Below are 20993 nucleotides of genomic sequence, written 5' to 3' on the forward strand. Positions count from 1 at the left end.
TTAGGTATTAGGTGCCAAAAATCACACTTCGGGCATAATGCCAGACCTTGGCATGCCATGATTCTACCATAGGTTGTAAAAACAAACTCGAAATTGGATTGTGAGAGAGACAGACCCAGACTTGGGTTCAGTAGGCTCCAGCTGAAGCTGGAGGGGTTTGCTCGGTGGGCCTCTGCCGAAGCAGAGCAATATCGTTCGGTGTATCTCTGCCGAAGAAAAGCATGCTCTTCGGTGCATCATTGCCGAAATAGGGCATCATATTCTGTAGGCTTTGACCGAACTGGTTGAGCCATTCGATAAACTCCAGCAGAACTGGGTCTATACCTTTCGGTATCTCCCAGTCAAATTGCTCGGGTACCTTTGTCTCGCAAGTATGGTAGTAATCAAATTCAAGAATTTGGTAAACTTCCGCTCTTTACATTGCTGCTTCAATAGTGAGTTAGAAACATGGAAGGACGAGAAAACGTATTCTCGAGTCGAAATTCTATCAAATTTATAACTTCTGAATCGTACTCATTCATGGACATAATTATGGTGTGCTTCAGGCAATGTCTTGCATGATTAGATGGTCCGTAGGAGTGAGCCAAAGAGCCATGGAATCGTCGTTGGGAAGGTGCTTCCGTTTGTAATGCTTCGAGCATAGGTCTTTGAATGAAGATCATGGTAGAGGCTTATTCAACTCTTCTATGCCATTGTTGGCTTCAATGGTTTCTCAGCTTCTTGATAGTCAAGTGGATATTCACGTCTTGTACCCACATAATGTGGTTTCTGTTAAAAACGTCCAAATAAGGGAAATTGAACTTGTGACGGTTCGACAGTCCATTGAATTAAAGGGAACAAAATTGTTATTGGTGCTTTTGGAATGAACCATCCATAAGCATCAAAGTTAGAACATTCGGGTCCTAAGACATGGTATACATGAAAAATTCAGGTTTTCATGGGTGTATTGTTTTATGAAAACTTCGAGTTTCAAAGGCACTAAATTCGAAACTACAGGTTCAACTTAGTTTATGAACAGTTTGTTCATAAAAGAGAGGTTCCGATAAGAACACAGAATGCAATATGTTGATTGAAGTGTAGTGGATTTGAGTTGCTTCGAGAACTCAAGTGTGAACGCTTTGGGACTACGAAAAGATATCAACGGTTCAAAAAAGAAAAATAAATTATTGAATCATTAATGTCCAAAAGTGAGCTTCAGGCCAATAATTTTGGATTAATTATCAGACTAAGGGACTGCTAGTCACTTTTAATTAATTCAATAGATCAGGACTATACGAGGTCGATCGTGGAATAAAAAATAATGATAGACGAGTCATATTAGTTTCGGTTGGCAATAGGCCAAGTGATAATTAAATTATAGATTAATTAGCATTAACTAAAACATCCCGTAAATTAAATTGGTATGGTTATGAAGCAGAAGCGCCAAAAATTGGCATTGGGTCAAAAAAACATAAAAGGATGCAGCCAAGCACACTTGGGCTTGCTGCAAAGTCACGGGTCAAGGCCATGTAGTTGTTGGGCCTTGGGAACATGATTGCAAAGCAGCCCAACTTGACTGTAGGTCAATGAGCCAAGGGAATGGGCAGAACCCAGCAGTGTTAGGCTTGCTGGCATTGGGTTGGTGCACGAGAAGCCTAGCGACACGCTGGCTTCTGAAATGAAACGCGGGCGTGAAGCCCAACACCAAAGACTCAGACAATCAGACCTGGTCTAATACGAAAGCAGCAAGCCGAAACCTTGCAGTTGGAACGCAGGCCGAGCTTATTCAACTATTGGCTTGTCAGATGACAGATGCCCAACGTGTGGGCTTTAGGTTCTGTACATAGCAAAGCCCAAAAGAAGGCTGCTATTTATGGTTCAGTTTGTTGCGCGGCTTGGCTTGGCTTCTACTAGCTAGGCACAACTTGGCTCATAGCTTTGGCGTAAATTCCCAAATTTTTTCTTTTTTTATTTTTTTTAACTCTTGGGTTTGACAAATTCCACATAGCAAAAATTGCATAATGCATGAAACATGTGTGTGTGTGTGTGTATTGACAAATATATGAAAATATACAATATACAATATATATATATATATCAAAAGGTAAATATAAATGTAGGGGGTTCATGCATCATCGCGAATGTTTTCATGCTTCATGGTCATTTCAAATATCTTCATTTATTTTAAGCATAATTAGTTGGCAGAAAATAGTAAAAACCTTTGAATTTTGTAGAAGATCCTTCTCGGAAAGCCGAAATTGCATCTCCAATGCGTTGTATCATGTTCAACAAAGAAAAATTAAATTGAATCAATAGTATGTAGATCAATTTAATAAAATAATAAATTAATCATAAAAAGAATGATTAAAACGTAATATTTCCCTTATTGAAGATCAAACTCTCTTTAGCGTAGCGTCAAGTGCGTGATGATAATGTGTTATAGGCATAATTTACTGAACAATTATGGAGGACAGAGAGAGGGAGTGCATCATATAGAGAGAAGAGAAAGATGTGTAATTGTGAGGTATGTGTTGTATCACCCCATTGTGCTTTTATTTATAGTAGTAGGGAAGGTTAAATCCTTACCCTAATAGGATTCCATGTCTAATAGGATAATATCTAGTCTAAGAGATGGTAGAATCCCACAAGGATATCCTATATATGTTAGGATTTACACAATCACAGTCCTAATCTAATATGATTGCAACAAATTTTATGTTTTTAGTTGAAATTAGTAATTTTATGTTTTTAGTTATAATTTATATTTGGAATTATAATTTTTGTTGAGATTAGTAGTTTTAGGATTCAAGTTATAATTTTCAGTTCAACTTAGTAATTTTAGGATAATTTATTAATTTCAGTTATAATTTTTAGTTGAAATCCAAATTATAGTTGAAATTAGTAATTTTTCGAATATTAGGATTAGTTTTTGTAATTTAATGATTAATTTTTTATTTTTTGCATTTGTGTAGATGTCTCGTCTTATTTCTAATCGTAGGGCTCTGACGATTGCACCTCCGCCGCCTCCCCCACCTGCTATTATTGTTGCAACTACTCCATAGCCCTGGTGCAGGCACCGGCAGCACCGAAGTCTTCAATGGCACTTCCTCATAGCGCACAGCGTACTCACCAGTGCCCCGCACCCATGATACGACATCGGCATCCACATCATAGGCCGAGCACTGGCAACCAGGTAAAAAAATATAACTCCGTTCATTTCCTTATTTTGTTAATCGAAATAATAATTTCAATTCAATAAAATTTGTGGCATGCTCCAATTTTGGTGCCAAATTGTGTTATTCAACTGTTGCAACTGTTGGTTGGATATAAAATATTGTTTAATATTATTTCCAGGGTTTGGGAAATGTTATAATTGTAAGGGGGGTTCTACCGAAATTTGGGTAGAACTTTTAGTATATGTTAACTGACATTCTTAATTTTTTTGGCAGCTAAGAAGAACACTCGGAGTCCTTGTCGACTGTTGAAGATGGCGAAGATCATTTGGGTGGCCACGATTGGATAGGACGAGCAGCATCGGGCTGCACCTACACTAGCAACATAGAGCATTGGTCCACGACGTTGGACACATCGTTCTGACTCAGTGCCCTATGCTATGGAAATCTTGGTGAGTGATGCCGGCAAAGATTAGGAGAAGATGCGCAGTTATCTATTGGTAAGTATTCGTTTTTGTATGTAAAGTATATATATTTATATTAATAAAATTTATGTGATATTTAATATTATTTTAATATAATATTTGTAAAATTGTAGAGAAACTACAATTTCGACAACATCAATGTGTCAATGGAAAGCTACCTGAATAGGTTGTTCGTTGACCGGTACAAGCAATGAAAAAGCAAGAACGTTTTGTGTTGTTTGATGATCCGGAGGTTGTTCTCTAGGAGGATTGCCTGCAGGAGTTAGAGGAAAACCCAGAGGACTGGGCATGGCTTTGCGACCATTTTCAGGACTCTTATCTAGTCCATATGTTAATACATATGACTTAGTTATTTATAAATTTTTTTAAATTCGTACTAATGTTTATTAATTTTTTTTTATATATTTTCTTTAAATATTACAACTAATACATTCACTTTATGTATAACAAATGAAGGCAAAGGCAAACAAGATCAATCGGGACAAGAAGACTCTTCTTGACCATTCGAGTTCGAGGACCTTCTCATATGGAATGGAGGTGCGACAACAGGTAATAAAGTGTTTAATATTCCAATTTTAAAATGCACCAAATATTAATTTAATTTTTGCGTGCTAACATTGTTCTTATCTTTTTCTGTTTCAGGGGATTCAAAATTCCCTAAGATCGACGTCTTTAGGGACATTTATGTTCAGCTCGGGGATGAGTTCACAAAGCAACTGCATGTAAGTATAACTGAATTCTTAATTAGTCTCTTATGCTTTCAAGCATTATAAAAATTATTTTAATATTAATTATTATTAAAATTTCTTGTCTTATTGTCATAGGCGATGATGGTGGAGAGGAGCCAGTCCGTTCTTTAGGAGTCCGGATCCAAGCTTCCCTAGACACTCTGATCGAGTACGTAGATTCACCCGAGGATGCGAGGTTTCATATCCGAACAGAGACCTTAGATCAGATCCTTGGTTGAAGGCTGAGGAAGTACTGACTGAGGACGGGGCATGCTCGTCAGCGCGACATTAGGGCTTCTTCATCCATTCAGCCACAAGGCCTAACACATCATTGACGCATGAAGTAGCCGACTTGAGGAGTAAGCTCGCCCTTATCGTTGAGGCCCTTAACTAGTTCGGCATCTGTTTCCCACCAGGTGTTGTTGCCCCATCCACCTCTAAGCCCCTTCACCCGTTGTATACCCAGCACCCTGACCTATCAACCTCTGAGCCCGTCTAACAACCCTTCCAGTAGCCTGACCCACAACCTAGCCAGCATCCCGCCATTTATGACTAAATAGAATTTCAGTATATTTTTTCATAGATTTTCTTTTTCACGCTTACTTTGAAAATTTTTGACTTGTGCACATTGTCCTTCAATATTATAAATAAACTATTTTTTCTGTATTGATTATAGTTACATTAATTAAATAAATTAAACTATTATTTTATTTAATTTATAGTTACAATTTAACAAAATACTCTGCGCGACAAAAGATTTTGTCGCACTAAATTACATGCAACGAAGGCTTTTGTCATGCGAACATATTTAAGGCAATGTTTTAACAATTTAATATGTTAAAAATTAATTCATTGTATTACATTAATGTTTACTGGACTAAATATTTTCATCGAGCTATGTTTTTACAAACGCTAACGTCTCGTCCCAATTTGTACATCGCGATGAAAAGGGTTTGTACCTTTATTCTCGCTACGAAGGATTTCGGTCAAATAAATTTAGTGCGACGAAGCATAATTTCGTTGTACGATCCTTTTTTGCACGATGAAGTTCAAAATTTCGTCATGCAATGGCTTTTTTCACGACCTTTGCACGACGATTTGTGCATGACGAATAATTCATCGCTTAAATGTATATGCGACGAAATTTCGCTTTGCACGACCAAATGTCCTTCGTCGTGAAAACTGTTAAATGTAGTAGTGAGGGTAAAAGGGTATCAGTACCATTTAATTTGAATGTTGTTGGTGTAGTGCAATCACATTCAAGTATAATATCCTACCTTTATAGTGTAATATGACGTCAACAATGTAAGGACCATTTGTTATAGTAATATCAACATTATGATTATTATGTAACTTTGAAATGTAAATTTGAACGATTATTGGGTAATCTTACCTTTATTGTAAATTTCTATTGTTGCATATGTACCTCACACTTTACTACTACGGTTTATATTTAGATACGTAAGTCCAACCATGATATGCTGGTTAATATGTATTATGTATGTTAACTACCACATCATTTGATCATATTAGTATTATCAATTTCATCACTCTTTTTTTTTTCTCTCCGGTCTATTTCATCATTGATATTCAATGCCAACTTGTCAATATTACACTTGAGAATTGTTTCAAATTTGAGAGAGAGAGAGAGAGAGAGAGAGAGAGAGAGAGAGAGAGAGAGAGAGAACAAATTAGCAAAGAACAGATCTAATCACGAGTGCTTCAATGTTTCTCTTGGATGTTTTTGCCATGGTAGAGCTGTAGAGGTAGGGGTCGACACACGAGTACAAAATGTTACCGTATTTTGCTCGCTGTGAACCACAGATATGAAAAGGATGCAAGTGATACCAATCAACCGAAAAAAAAAAATTCTAGAGTGCTTCAATGATTCTCTTGGATGTTGTCGCCATGGTAGAGCCGTAGAGGTAGGGGTCGACACACGAGTACAAAATCTAATAAACCAAAATGTTACCGTATTTTGCTCGCTGTGAACCACAGATATGAAAAGGATGCAGGCGATACCAATCACCCAATTGAACAAAAAAATAAAATAAAATTCTAACTTCAGGCCCACGCATTGACCCTAGCACAATTTGAGCCACGATCCTAACAATGAGACGTGCTCTTGTCAGTCCTCGATTTCTGGCTGATGATGCATAACCCTCACATTACATCAACAGTCAGAAATCACTATGCAAACGAATACGAGTGGCTGAATTTCGAAACATTCCTCTTAACAATTATTTGATCATTTCATATTGGAAGATTTTGGATGCAGTCCTTAGTTATCAATATTTATTGATTGAAATTTTGTTGTTTTCAATTATTGATCAAAGTTTCTAACATTAATGTAATAATGTATTTTTATGTAGATTACTATATTTTATTAAATTAAAAATTAAAATTTGTAGTTGCAGTTGTTTATATTAATGATATTTAAGATAAAACATATAATTTCTGGGATTAAAAATATTAAAGGATAAATTATACTCTTCAAAGTCTAAATATGTCCATGACGAGATTTTACATTAAAAAATGTGTCATGATATATTTATTGTCAACTGGAGCAAAAATATCCAGAATATGATTGAAACTATTCGAAATTGGAATTAGACTATTTGATTTGATCTGTGGAGACTGGAGAGGTGGTTAGTGTTGTGTTGGTGGGTGGCCTTCGGTTGGGTGGGGTTTGGGGAGTGGGATTAGAAATGGATTAGTAAATTTTAGCAGCCCGTTGTTGTGATTATATTTTTAACATGTAAATATTGAAAGAGTGTTATAAATACTAAACATAAAACATAGCAAATATATTTACAAAGCTATCTAAGTTTATATAATTTACAGGAAAAAAAAAACATTATCAAATGCCTTATCATCAGTATACAAAAATGGTTAACCTAGTATTCCCCCTTGACAGTCATCCTAGTCCTTCATTGGCATGACTACTTGAACAAAAAATATTGCAAAAGAGCACATTGTTTGTATACACAAAAAGAATGAGGAATTCATGTTAGGATCAACTATTTACACACAAAAAACTGTGAATGAATACTTGTTTGTTTTGGATAACACATGCCAACATCCTTTAACACATGAGCAAAAGTTTTTTGCTTGTAGCAGTCACCGCAGAAAAAACAGTTTTGATCAACAGAAAAAAAAGGAAGCTAAAAATGAAAGAAAATGTTAATACACCTATAATAAATTTTTGAGATGAATAGATTCATTGCATGGAACAACCAATAATAAACCACAGTTACGTAGTTTTTTTTTTTGTTTTTTTGTTTTTTTTTTTGTTTTTTTGTTTTTTTGTTTTTTTGTTTTTGGTACGGGGCTAGGTCTATTTTTGAGCTGGTTGGTGACGATTTTCTTTTCAACAATTTAATTGGAACCTGGTCCTGATCTTGTATATCTGTTTCAGATATTTCTACTTCTTCACTGTATCAAAAATATTCAAGTAATCGAAAAGATAAATTTAGATTAGATTGAGTTGAATTTGAGATGCAATTCAAAATATTGATATATAGTGCATAACCTTTGTACGGGGCTAGGTCTATTTTTGAGCTGGTTGGTGACGATTTTCTTTTCAACAATTTAATTGGAACCTGGTCCTGATCTTGTGTATCTGTTTCAGATATTTGTACTTCTTCACTGTATCAAAAATATTCAAGTCATCGAAAAGATAAATTTAGATTAGATTGAGTTGAATTTGAGATGCAATTCAAAATATTGATATATAGTGCATAACCTTTTTTGAGATAGTATAAAAAGGGCTCTCCTAATTGATTCTCTCTTTGTTTTATGCGATTCCCCAGTTATGTCAACAGGTGTAGTGGAAAACGAAATTGTTGTAGAAGAGACTGTAATTTCTCTACTCAAAGATTGTGGGGTTGCTGGCTGAATGGTCAAGTCCTCAAAAACGTTGTAGATGAGAAAATCATTTGAGTTTAGTGAATTTCTCTTGTTTCCAAATTGAAGGTGAATTTTATTATTTTTTTGCCTATAAGCTTAAGAAACTCACTTGCCAACTTTTTTAATCTGATCTCTGATTAAAAACTTACAGGGTATGCCAAAAATCTTTTCACCCGATTTGCCAATAGTTAGAGCATTGATCTTGTCTATTTCATCTTCAAGAACCAAGAACACTTTGTACATTCATTTAAAAATACAATGCATAGATCAGAAAAGATGAATTGTTCAATGAGTTTAAAGCGAGATTCGTATTAAACTTGTAAATGTTATTCTTTAATGCTAAAATTAAACATATGATAAAATTGAAGTATACTTTGATTTTGTATTTGTGTGTTTTTATTTCATCTAATTTTTTATTTTTTTTACTACATTTTCTTTCATGAAGGTATAATCATTACATTATTTTTTAACATAAAATGTCTATCCAATAGATGTTTAAAAAAACCGTTATCTATGAAAATGCCTAGCAATACAATAATCTCTTAAATAATCATCATCAATCAAAGTAATTAAGAACCGCAAATTATTTTGTAACTTTGTATATCTAAAAATGTTTGGATTTAATGTAATATAAGCGTGGGAAGATTGTTAAGACACACAATAATTGGTTAGACAATCATCATCCATCGAAGTGATAAACAATAGCAAATTATTTTCTAACCTTGTATTTGTAAAAAATGTTTGGATTTAATGCAATCTAAACTTGGAAGGATTCATAAAACACAAAAATTGAGACATAGTGTTAGAGTTATTACCATGGAGTGGGAATCTGATTTGGATTCTTCTGGCAAATCAGTTGACCACTTGTTGGATCGTTATACATTTGTTTTACGCACATAAGGCAAGTTGTGTATCACCATTCATACCTCGTGTTGTATCGCTTGATTGACGCTTTGCATAAAAATGTATGATTTTATAGAATGTTAAAAAATTTATATTTGCACAGGCACAAATTATTAAATAGATAAGTTTTACCAAATAACTTTAAAACAATTGAAAACGTTTTCATTGAACGCAAAAAAAAAAATTAAAAAAAAATTAAAAAAAAAAACATTCCATATACCTTATATAAATCAGGATCCAAATACCCTATGTCCTCAATTATCACTTTTTCGCAGTTTGCAAAATGTCATGCTCATTGGCTTGCTTGGACGAAGGAGTCAGTGTTTTCATAGAATGAGGCCAGCTTGAGAACCTGTAATAATTTAGATTGAAAATTGGTAAAATACAGAGATAATTTTTTTTTTTTTAAAATATAACCACATGATATCAATGGACTGACAATGATTTGTACATATTCAATTCTAGAATGTCTGAATCTATAAGGAAAAGTGTTGAACCAGTGTTCAAGATGATGTTGTCTATGCATTAAACAAAACTCAAGACAGAAAAAGACAAAAATTATGTAATAATGGACATTTGAAATAGTTTTCAATCTAGGCAAACAAAAATTATAAACTGTAGGTTATAGAATTTAAGATCGTTCTATAAATTTTAACTACTATGCATCACAATAAATCATATCTAACTCAAAAAGGACAGGATGAAAATTAAGTTTCTTGTATAAAAAAACAACCTATACAATATGTATATTATGGTAATAGCATCCTTTCTGCAAACATGATAATTTGTGTTAATGCAACATCATAAAATAACTTTTTTTTGTTTTTTTTTGTTTTGCATCGACGTAAAGAGATGAGACATTAATGCAGTCAATGTTTTAACACACTCCTCATAAAATAAAATCACCTAACATGGTTTTGCAAGCGCAGAGAAACTTAACAAAAGCCAATTTAATAGCTAAACAGATTAGAAAGAAAAAAAAAACAAAAATATATTTTTTTATTAAAGTAAATACCTGCAAACAGGTTAACCCTCAGGCTTGTAAAAATAATAATGATTGGTTGGAACAGTTGTACTAATGAGATAGTAGAAAAGCATGTACAACATCTGACCATAGTGTAAAAGGCATGTGCAACATCTGACCGTAGTGTAATCTTACCCTCTTCATTTCTGTAAAACAACAAAAGCCAAAAAGGAAAAAAAATTTAAAAGTCAACAAAATCTTAACTTTGTATTTAAAATTCTTAAAACTATTTTTAATAGAAGAATATGACTATTAGACTATTAAGATGGATTTGAAGGTAAAAAACTTCTAAATTTTATTATGGACACGAAATGACCTGATGTTTTGTATAACCAAATCACATTTGTGATCAATTCTAAAGGTTGGACTGCAATTAGGTGGCCAATAACATCTTCAAATTCGGAAAAAAAAAAAAAAAAAAAAACCGAATTGTTAAGTTCATAGGAAAACATTGAATAAAATAAGCACTAACACATATTGACATGCTTATTTATGTAATGTTTATTTGTCAAGACACCAAGCTTGTTTAACTGAGGATAAAATCTGTTATAATCTTGGAAGAAAAATTTATGTTGTGGAATAAGCGGAAAGACACATGCCAACTTCTTAAAAATTGTCTTGGAAGTGAATATGATGTAGGTGTCATGCGGAACAAGTCTATACTGAGCCCTTGCATTGTTAGTCCGAAAATTCATGATTTCATAGCAAGCACCCGCTTCAATCTTTGGAACTATTATTTCATAATCCATTTCATTAGAAGATGCTTCGATAGCTTGTTGCTTGACAATAAGAGAGATAAAAAAAACAAGAAAAAAAAACATTAAGAACACTATGGATAAGCAAATTGTTCTAACTTTTATAGTTGAAACAACATGGATAGTAAATAGCAACAGTAAATAAACAACTGTAACTACATGTAAAAAAAAAAACTGTGCAGTACACAGAGTAAATGCCAAAACAAATGTATGATTTGACAACATAAAATTGGAGAATAAAAAGTTTAGAAATAAATTGTACACAATGTTTAGTAGAGAAAGTATAAAAACTATATCATATGCTTTAAAGAAAATAATTCATTCTTAACATAGAAGATCAAATGTCTATAAAGTAATTTCACAAAAAAAATTATCGCAAACCTTTTCATCAACCAATATACAGTGCAGGCCTGTATATTTGTCACCTATGCCTGGATACTTCGGTCTCCATATCCTACAAACATGTACTTTAATTTTGACAACCTTTTTATATGCCACCAATTGATCAAGCAGAATTGGACATTCGTCTTCCATTTAATCTATACAAATGAAATACAAATTTTATAAACTTATAAACGGTGTAGGAAAAAAGTTTAAAATACACAGCCACACTATTGTCATATCCCGGCCCGGGGCGGATCACTTCCCAGGCCCGCTCCACCACCGTAGCACGATATTGTCCGCTTTGGGCCCCGACCATGCCCTCACGGTTTTGTTTTTGAGAACTCACACGAGAACTTCCCGATGGGTCACCCATCCTGAGAATGCTTTCGCGCGCTTCTCGCTTAACTTCAGAGTTCCAATGTAACCCGAAGCCAGTGAGCTTCCAAAAGGCCTCGTACTAGGTAGGGATGAGAATATACATTTAAGGATCACTCCCCTGGGTGATGTGGGATGTCACAATCCACCCCCCTTAGGGGCCCGACGTCCTCGTTGGCACACCACGACCAGAGTTAGGCTCTGATACCATTTAGTGACCTGTACGACTTATATGCTAGCCAGGATTGATGAGATATGGATAAGTCATACAGGTCACTATAGGTGACTCCGACTTATATGCTAGCCATGATTAATGAGATATGGATAAGTTGTACATGTCATTTTAGATGACTCTGACTGATATATCACTTTGTATTGATTTAGTTCATTTGACCTACTTATTAATGTATGGTGGAGTTGATGGCAAACCGTGGTTTTGGTCATTTCTGAGTATGGTTTGGATATATGTATATACATTGTACTGTCTTATGGAAAACGATACGGGTTTTACATTTAGGGGCATTACTTTTAGAGAGGTAATAACTTTGGGAAGCTTGGTTTTATTGCTTACTCACACCTTCTGTTTGGTACCCTCCAGGTTTTAGCTGCTGAGTTTGTATCGACAAGAATCTGTGGCGAATCTTAGTATTGATGGTTATTTCTGAAGGTATGATTCTTACCCACACTACTGTACCTTACTTATGCTCTGACATCGCGTGTGAAATGGGTTCGTTCCCACTCATAGCGCACTCTGGTACTTAGACACTTTTAGATTCAAATTTATTCACTTTTCTACACTCTATCACATTTTATGGCTTCGTCACCGTCCAGGTGTCGACCAGCACAGCTCGATTCAGGGTCCAAGTGGACTTTCTGGGTCGGGGTGTGTCAGTTTGGATCACTTCCCAGGCCCGCTCCACCACCGTAGCACGATATTGTCCGCTTTGGGCCCCGACCACGCCCTCACGGTTTTGTTTTTGGGAACTCACACGAGAACTTCCCGATGGGTCACCCATCCTGAGAATGCTCTCGCGCGCTTCTCGCTTAACTTCGGAGTTCCAATGGAACCCGAAGCCAGTGAGCTCCCAAAAGGCCTCGTGCTAGGTAGGGATGAGAATATACATTTACGGATCACTCCCCTGGGCGATGTGGGATATCACACTATAATATCCATTTTTATCAATATTATAAACAGATAGAGAAATTATAATTGAAATCTAATTTTGAGCGAGAACAGTTATCCAATAATATAGTCAAATCAAAACACACACAGTCACTAAATCAGTTGTCGGTCTCTTTTGATTAATAGAATTAGACTAAAAATTTATTGTTTGTGGATCCTATCAAATTTCATTAAGCGTTGAGATGATTTTGATGCAACAAATAATAAACATTAAATAGGCCTTTCTAGAACACCATAACCTAGTTAACAAAACGAAACATACAAATACAAACGTTGTATTACGAATAAATGCCTACAAGAAACAAAAACTTGAAAATCATCATATCTAAATACTTGCCAAAAACTATCACTGTTTGCAAAAAAAGAAAAAGAATTTATTAGTGATGGACTGACAAAACCATCACTTTGTGCAAAAAAAAAAGAAAGAAAACTCTACACATCTAATATGATGAGAGCATGTAATAATATATGATATTAAACAACTACACCAACATATTGATACAATTAAGAACCGGAGAGATAAAGGAAACACTTTAGTTTTTCCTATAACCAAATAACAACACTATTTAATTATTAAATGGAATTCATTCATGTCATTAAAACGAAGATAAAGAGTATTTTCAGACTTAATCAACAAATTGGCAAAGGATATTAAATCATATAAGCTCTGATTCAAGCTAACTAACAAACAATTTATAATTAAAAATTTATGACTCGTAAGCTAAACTAAGGCATGACTCCATCTAAGGGAACAACGAACATCAGCTGTTCCTAGTTCTATCCAGAAACTTTAGTTTACACCACACCAAATTTAACCACCATAATAATATAGTCAGAGAGCCAACTAAAAAAACCTACATGCCATATAGCAATAGCAAGCTAAATAGCTTGGAAAAAAACCAAAGGTCAACACCACTTGCAAATGTAAATATTCACATTAGTGAAATCTAAACCATAAGTGATTTACCAAAGAAACGTTATGTTTTTTACTGTGTATTATGGTTGATATTTACAGCCTAGTGAAATGTAAATCATAAGGTTTCTTCGGTGAATCAATATGAAAGTAGGTGTAGATTAGTCATGGTGATTTCAAAATGGGTAGCGAACATCCATTCATTTGAATGAAAGTAGCTGCTGTTAAATTGACAACCTAGTCAAATCTAAATCATAATTGATTTACCAAAGAAACCTTATGTTTTTTACTCTAAATTATGGTTGATATAAACAACTTAGTGAAATCTAAATGATAAGATTTCTTTGGTGAATCAATACAGTGAACCAATATGAAAGTAGATGTAGATTAGTCACAGTGATTTCAAAATGGATAGCAAACAGCCATTCATTTGAATAAAAGTAGTTGTTAAATTCATAACCTAGTGAAATCTAAACTAGAATTGATTTACCAAAGAAACCTTATGTTTTTTACTCTGAATTATGGTTGATATTCACAGCCAAGTGAAATCCAAATCATAAGGTTCAATATGGTCGATCAATATGAAAACAACTGTAGATTAGTCATGGTGATTTCAAAATCGATAGCGAACAGTCATTCATTCGAATGAAAGTAGTTGCTGTTAAATTGCAACAGGAAAAGCCATTAATTTAATGGTGTTCTTATTTGGTTATAAACAGAAACATCACTATCACCACTTTAATAACAACACTTTATATAGTATATATTAGACTTATAGTGTGATATATTAATAGATACCGTAGTATAATTTCTAAACAGAAGCAAAACCAACCAGCAAAAAAAAAAACATAAATCCAACTGAACACTAAAACGCATGATATAACACCCAGATAAATTGATAAAAGGAAAAAGTAAAAAAAATTAATACCTAACAAAAGAAACCAAGAACTCCAACCACAAATCCTCAAGACAAAACATGTTTCCCAAAAAAGAAAAATATTAAAATTGCATGCTCCAATGAAAGAACATCATAGACGGCAAAATAACATGACAGTTCCAGGGAAAGCAAAAGCTCAAAAGCAAAACAAAATCAAAGGCAAAAAGCACAACAAAAATGAGGACCAACTTACAAACCCAGATTGAAGACCAAACTTACAAACCCAGATTTGCAAGCAGCAATAAACAGAAACATCACCATCACCACTTTTAATAATACAAAGTCCATATTAACAGAAGCATCACCATCACCACTTTAATAACAACACTTGATATAATATACATTAGACTTATATAGTGTGATATATTAACAGATACCATAGTACAGTTTCTAAACAGGAGTAAAACCAACCAGCCAAAAAAAATACATAAATTCAACTGAACACTAAAATGCATGATATAACACCCAGATAAATTGATAAAAGGAAAAGGTAAAAAAACTTAATACCTGAAAAAAGAAAGCAAGAACTCCAATCACAAACCCTTAAGATAGAACCTGTTTCTTAAAAAAAAAAACAAATTAAAATTGCATGCTCCAACAAAAGAACATCATAGACGGCAAAACAACATCACAGTTCCAGGGAAAAAACAAAAGCTCAAAAGCAAAAGAAAAATCAAAGGCAAAAAGCACAACAAAAATGAGGACCAAACTTACAAACCCATATTGAGGACCAAACTTGCAAACCCAAATTTGCAAGCAGCAATACAAAAAGAGGAGAAAAAGCAGAAGTCGAAAGCAAAAGGATAGGGAAATAAGATAGCAAATGTGTGGGAAAGAAAGAAAAATAAAAGAGAAGAGCTTACAAACACAGATTTGCAAGTAGCACTACAGAAAGGGGAGAACACGCAGAAGTCGAAACCAAAAAGAAAGAGAAATAAGAGAGAAAACTTGCGGGAAAGAAAAGAAAAATAAAAGAGAAGAGCTGAAAAGCCAAATGGAAGGGATGATCAACACGTGGCACAGTGTAAACCAAAAGTAACCAAAACATGTTTCTAGCATCACCAACAGGCGGGAACAAAAGCAAGAAGAGGGAAAAAGCGGCAAATCATTGTACAACCTGGAAAAAAAACCCCAAAATATGAAGAAAACAAAGGGTGAAACGGGAAGGCCACTGTTAATGAAGAATAATCTTCACCAGCTTTTAGAAGAGAGTAAATTGGAAAATTCTAACTCTCTTTCAAATTTGATCCATTTTTGTTTTTTTAATAAAAAATTGTGAAAACTATATCTAAAGGATAATGTACCAAATGTGCACCATTTTACCAGGGAATGTTTTCAAACTATGTCAAACACACCATTTTACTTAAATGTAAAACAGTCGTCTTCTTCTTTCTCCTTTAGATTTGTAGAATACCAGAAAACTCTACAGCCCCGCTCCTCTTCTCATCCACCTTGTGTCCAGACTTGAATGGTTGTCATGGCTGTCTCTGACATTTCAAGAGCCCAGTGCGAAATTTATAAAAATGCCCTTTTTAAGAGAAATTAAAAATTGAACTTTGTGGTTCTTTTTCTTTAACAAAAAATTTATCAATAGCTCGTTTTGAGACTGAGTCTGTTGTTCGACTTTATTTTTCTTTGGTGTACCCAAATGAATATTTTCTAGTTAGTACCATCTTTTATATCTCAAACTAGATCACAATTAAATTAGACTAAGTATGAACAATAAAACCTGATAGTTCGCAATACACGTGCATCTAGTGGGTTTTTTTTTTTTTTTTTTACTCTCCTCTTGCTATGATGATTACTTGATTAATTTTTATGAGTTTTGCCCTAAATGTACAAAAAAAAAATTCAATATTAATAAAAAATACCTAAATCTTCCAATTCCAACTTAATATACTTGAACTAGTAAATATCTTACTTTATTCAAAGTCTGCACCACTCTAATTACTTTAGTTGTCTTCGTGATTTGGAAAATTTTCTTCAATGACATGAAATTATGAATTAGGTTTTGGTGGTTTATGTAGGAAAAGGATACTCTTCGGATCCTCTTTGTGGAGATTCGGGGGGATCAATTAATCATGTCCATTCATTGTACATTATGCGGTCAGAAATCATTTAAAATTTAATATAAATAGTACTTAACGAAAACTGACCGCACGATATATGATGAATGGACATGATTTATTGATCCCTTGCTTATGTAGGCTTGTAGGTTCTGGCTTGTGGGCCCACTAGCATATATATATATATATATATATATATATATTTGCCTTTGATTAGCTTCTAGCTTGTAGCTTCTGGCTTGTCGGATCCTTTTCTTGGGGATCCTAGGATCCCATGATCGTGATCATTCATCATACATTATGCGGTTAGTTTTTGTTGGGTACTATTTATATTTAATTTTAAATTTTAAATTTTGAAATGATTTTTTATCACACGATATATGATGAACGTCACGATCATGGGATCCTTAGGATCCCCAGGAAAAGGATCCAGCGAGGATCCTTTTTCGTGTGTGTGTGTGTGTGTGTGTGTATAATATTATTTCATATGTTACCCGATTAGATAGAAAACTATTTTAGGACCCTGTGCCAAGAAACCAATGACTCCGCCTCAACGCCGGCTATGCCTCGGAGGTTCTCATAGCACTTTATCCGAGCTTCTGGCTTGTCCCAGAACCACCCAGGTTAGATTTTCCCCTGGGTACATTCATCAAAATTAACTAAAAATATATTGTACCAAAACATGATACCTTTTTCAAAACCACACCACAAAAAAAAAAAAAAAGGTTTAATTAGGTTTAATAACATTTTTAAATTTCTCCGAATAAACTTGACATGGATACATTCTCAAAATGACGAAATAGATTGTACCCATATAAGTTTAAAAAACGAATTAGACAAAAACTAAATGAATTTTATATTAAACAATAGGTACATTTTATATTAAAAATGACATATTTTTCATATAACAAATTGGTATATCTAAAAAAATTGGCATATTATGTATCATTTAACAATGGGTATATTTAAGATTAAAAAAAAATTACAAGAACTATATAAATGGGCACATTTATATAAGATTAAAAATTAAAAATGTTTTTATAAAAAAATTAATGGGCACAAACTTATACTAATTTATTTTTCTATTTTGGAAATGTTTTGAGTTGAAAATTAATTAGGAGTTTAATAAGGGTGTGAGTATTAAAACTTTAAATCAATTACTAATTTTCATTTTAAAAATTATGTAACTTGTATGTAAGTTCATTACGATATTAATGCTAAGAACTTCGATTAAAAATCTAAAAATTAATTAATAAGGTCTTAGTAAATGAACATTAGTAGCTATGAATTGGAACTAATTTTTCCTTTCATATTTCTACAAATATTTACCTAGCGGCACGTGACTGCTAACTCCAAATTGTAATTGGAAGAGTGACAGCGGTAATCGACTTTAGGGGTTCCAAGGAAGTTGCTTTTTTCATTCTCTTCAACTTCGTATTTTTGTCCCTTGTTTCCTCTGTTAAGGTTCCATGCCCTCCTGCAAGTCCTTCCTCGCCTCCTTCTATTCTAAAGGAGCAAGCCAAATGCCCGAGAGATGCCCTTAAGTTTGGTGTTTGTGGGACTTGGTTTGGGTCTCGCAGGTCTTGAGCTGCATTGTGTCTCTGCACTGCTATATTAAGACTAATGTCTTAGGAATTATCAAGCTCGATGTTCTTGTTGCTCTCAGTTTGTTTGTTAATGCATGTCGCGGGAATGTGCCACAAGGCTTTGTCTGTGCTTAAAAAGAACTCATCGATCTCTACCTAGATCTGAATGAATCACTGTATTACATGTACTCAATACTTATTCATACTTTTTGTTAATTTGTTCTCGAAATAAACCAGATTCAGCTAGCTGTGTAATTTTACATGCATGATAGACCTAGCCAAAAGTTTATTTAAAATGACTCATGTACGGAAGGCAGGCTCACGCTTTTCACCGATGGTAATTCTACTACGGTATATAAACGGAGGGAATGACTTTCACATGTCATTTCTTTTCCCATGCACACTTGGTTTAAATCTGATCTTTGTATTAAAAAATAAAAATTAAGGGATATAAATAAACAGAGGTAAAAGTGAGCAAAAGTCATTTCGCTAAATGAAAATGTTCTTTGCCAGACTTATTTTGTCGAATACTGTTTAATGTTATTATATTTGATTTTAGATCACATATTCCAAGCACCATATTAACTTTTTTCTTTATTAGTTGTTGAAATGAGGAGAAATATATATCTGAATAATCAATAATACAAAACCACCAGCATGGCGCTTTTTCGCAATGGCAAAAGGAAATAAATGTTTATGTACTCTGATGCAAGTTCGACCCCAACCAATCTCCCTCCCATCTAACATTTAACAATTTAACCAACTAATGTTATCATTTTGTAAATAATAATAAAAACATAAATACAAAACCACCAATGCTCAAAGACTAAAAAGATAATAAGTTTTTAATTTAAAGGGAAATACAAGAAACATATAAGAATGTTCCGTGGTCCAATATCCTAAAGGATAGGTGTTGAGTTTCTACCCATGCATCTTGGGTTCAAAACTCCCCCAATTCCCTAAATTATTGTAATAGTTTCAAACCCTTTCCTCTCTTAATTTTATTTCCTGGAGGGAACATTTCACATCAATTACATTTTAAAGGAAACGTGCACAATTTATATTAATGCAACCAAACCCAAAGCTGTGGAATTAGTGCAGTAGCATCCATGAAGATGAGAAGATTATGCCTCTTAGGTGCATTGGAAGCCTTTCGGGACAGACTTGCCGCAGTAATTCAAAAGCAAGCCTAAGGAGACTGGCACATCAAGATTGATGCCCAAAACGTTGGCCTTAATGGCAGTGCAAAGGCACACAGCAGCTTCAAGATCGGCAAGTCCACCAACGAGGCTACAGCATGGGGTCTTTGGTGGGGTCCCCACAACAATGTTCACCAAGTCATTTAACAAGTTGCCACATACCCCTAGCTTAAGGACGTCCTTAGGGCAAGAGGCTTCAGCTGGAGGGCTTGCGGGAGGGTAAGAGGCTTCAGATAGAGGACTTGCGGAAGGAGAACTTGTTGGAGGGCAGTAGGCTCCATCTGGTGGGCTTGCAGGAGGAGAGCTTGCAGGGGTAGAGCTTGCGGGAGGAGAGCTTGCGGTAGGAGAGCTAGCGGGAGGAGAGCTTGCGGGAGGAGAGCTTGCGGGAGGAGAGCTTGCGGGAGGAGAGCTTGCGGGAGGAGAGCTTGCAGGAGGAGAGCTTGCGGGAGGAGAGCTTGCGGTAGGAGAGCTTGCGGGAGGAGAGATTGCGGGAGGAGAGCTTCCGGGAGGAGAGCTTGCGGGAGAAGAACTTGAAGGAGGAGAGCTTGCGGGAGGAAAACTTGCAGGAGGAGAGCTTGCGGGAGAAGAACTTGAAGGAGGAGAGCTTGCGGGAGGACAACTTGCAGGAGGAGAGCTTGCGGGAGGAGAACTTGCGGGAGGAGAGCTTGCAGGAGGAGAGATTGCGGGAGGAGAGCTTCCGGGAGGAGAGCTGGCGGGAGGAGAGCTGGCGGGAGGAGAGCTGGCGGGAGGAGAGCCTTCGGGAGGAAAGCTTGCAGGAGGAGAACTTGCAGGAGGGAAACTTGTGGGTGGAGAGCTTTCGGGAGGGGAAGGGCAACGAGTTGCGCTGACTGTAGTGAAAAACAAGAGGTTAAGGGAGAGCAGAAGAGCAATGGTTGCAACTGCCTTAGAAGAAGCCATTTTTTGAACTAGATACTGATACTCCTTAGGAAGTGACTGATTGATCATATGCTTCCCGGAGGAGTTTTTAGGTGGTGGATATGCTGAACAGAATTAAGCTGGGGTATTTATAGCATTTGTACCATTATTGGAATCAAAATGTGTAAAAGAAAACCATGTGATCACGCAGTATAGTGTTTTGGATCCACCTGTCACTTGCTGCCTGCGGTGCGACGTGGAGAGTAAGGCCATTTCAACTTTTTTACATACTTGTATTATGTGCTTAATTTCTAATATACAGCACCAAAACAAAAAGGACGCCTTGTTATTACTTGGCACAAAATAATTCTAAGCCTCTTAGTTTTTAGTGTCCTAGTTTGGCCAAAATGTTTCGAAGAATCAAGGGAAAGATATGTAGCAGCCGACATCGATCTCAAGTGTGAAAAAATGGCTTCTAAAAATTAGTGCGGGCGTTATAAAAATTAGGGTTCTTTAGA

At 35.0% G+C, this 20993-nt stretch overlaps 1 protein-coding gene across 1 annotated transcript; it reads right to left on the reverse strand.

Annotated features, from left to right (window-relative positions):
* Window positions 1–19225: 19225 nt before the first annotated feature.
* LOC137748695 (36.4 kDa proline-rich protein-like) lies at window positions 19226–20582 on the reverse strand. Its single transcript, XM_068488872.1, has one exon. It carries the CDS (start codon window positions 20563–20565, stop codon window positions 19534–19536), a length of 1032 nt encoding a protein of 343 aa, XP_068344973.1. The 5' UTR covers window positions 20566–20582; the 3' UTR covers window positions 19226–19533.
* Between the last annotated feature and the right edge of the window lie 411 nt (window positions 20583–20993).

Source organism: Pyrus communis, chromosome 10, assembly GCF_963583255.1.
Source record: "Pyrus communis chromosome 10, drPyrComm1.1, whole genome shotgun sequence".
NCBI classification, from domain to species: Eukaryota; Viridiplantae; Streptophyta; class Magnoliopsida; order Rosales; family Rosaceae; genus Pyrus; species Pyrus communis.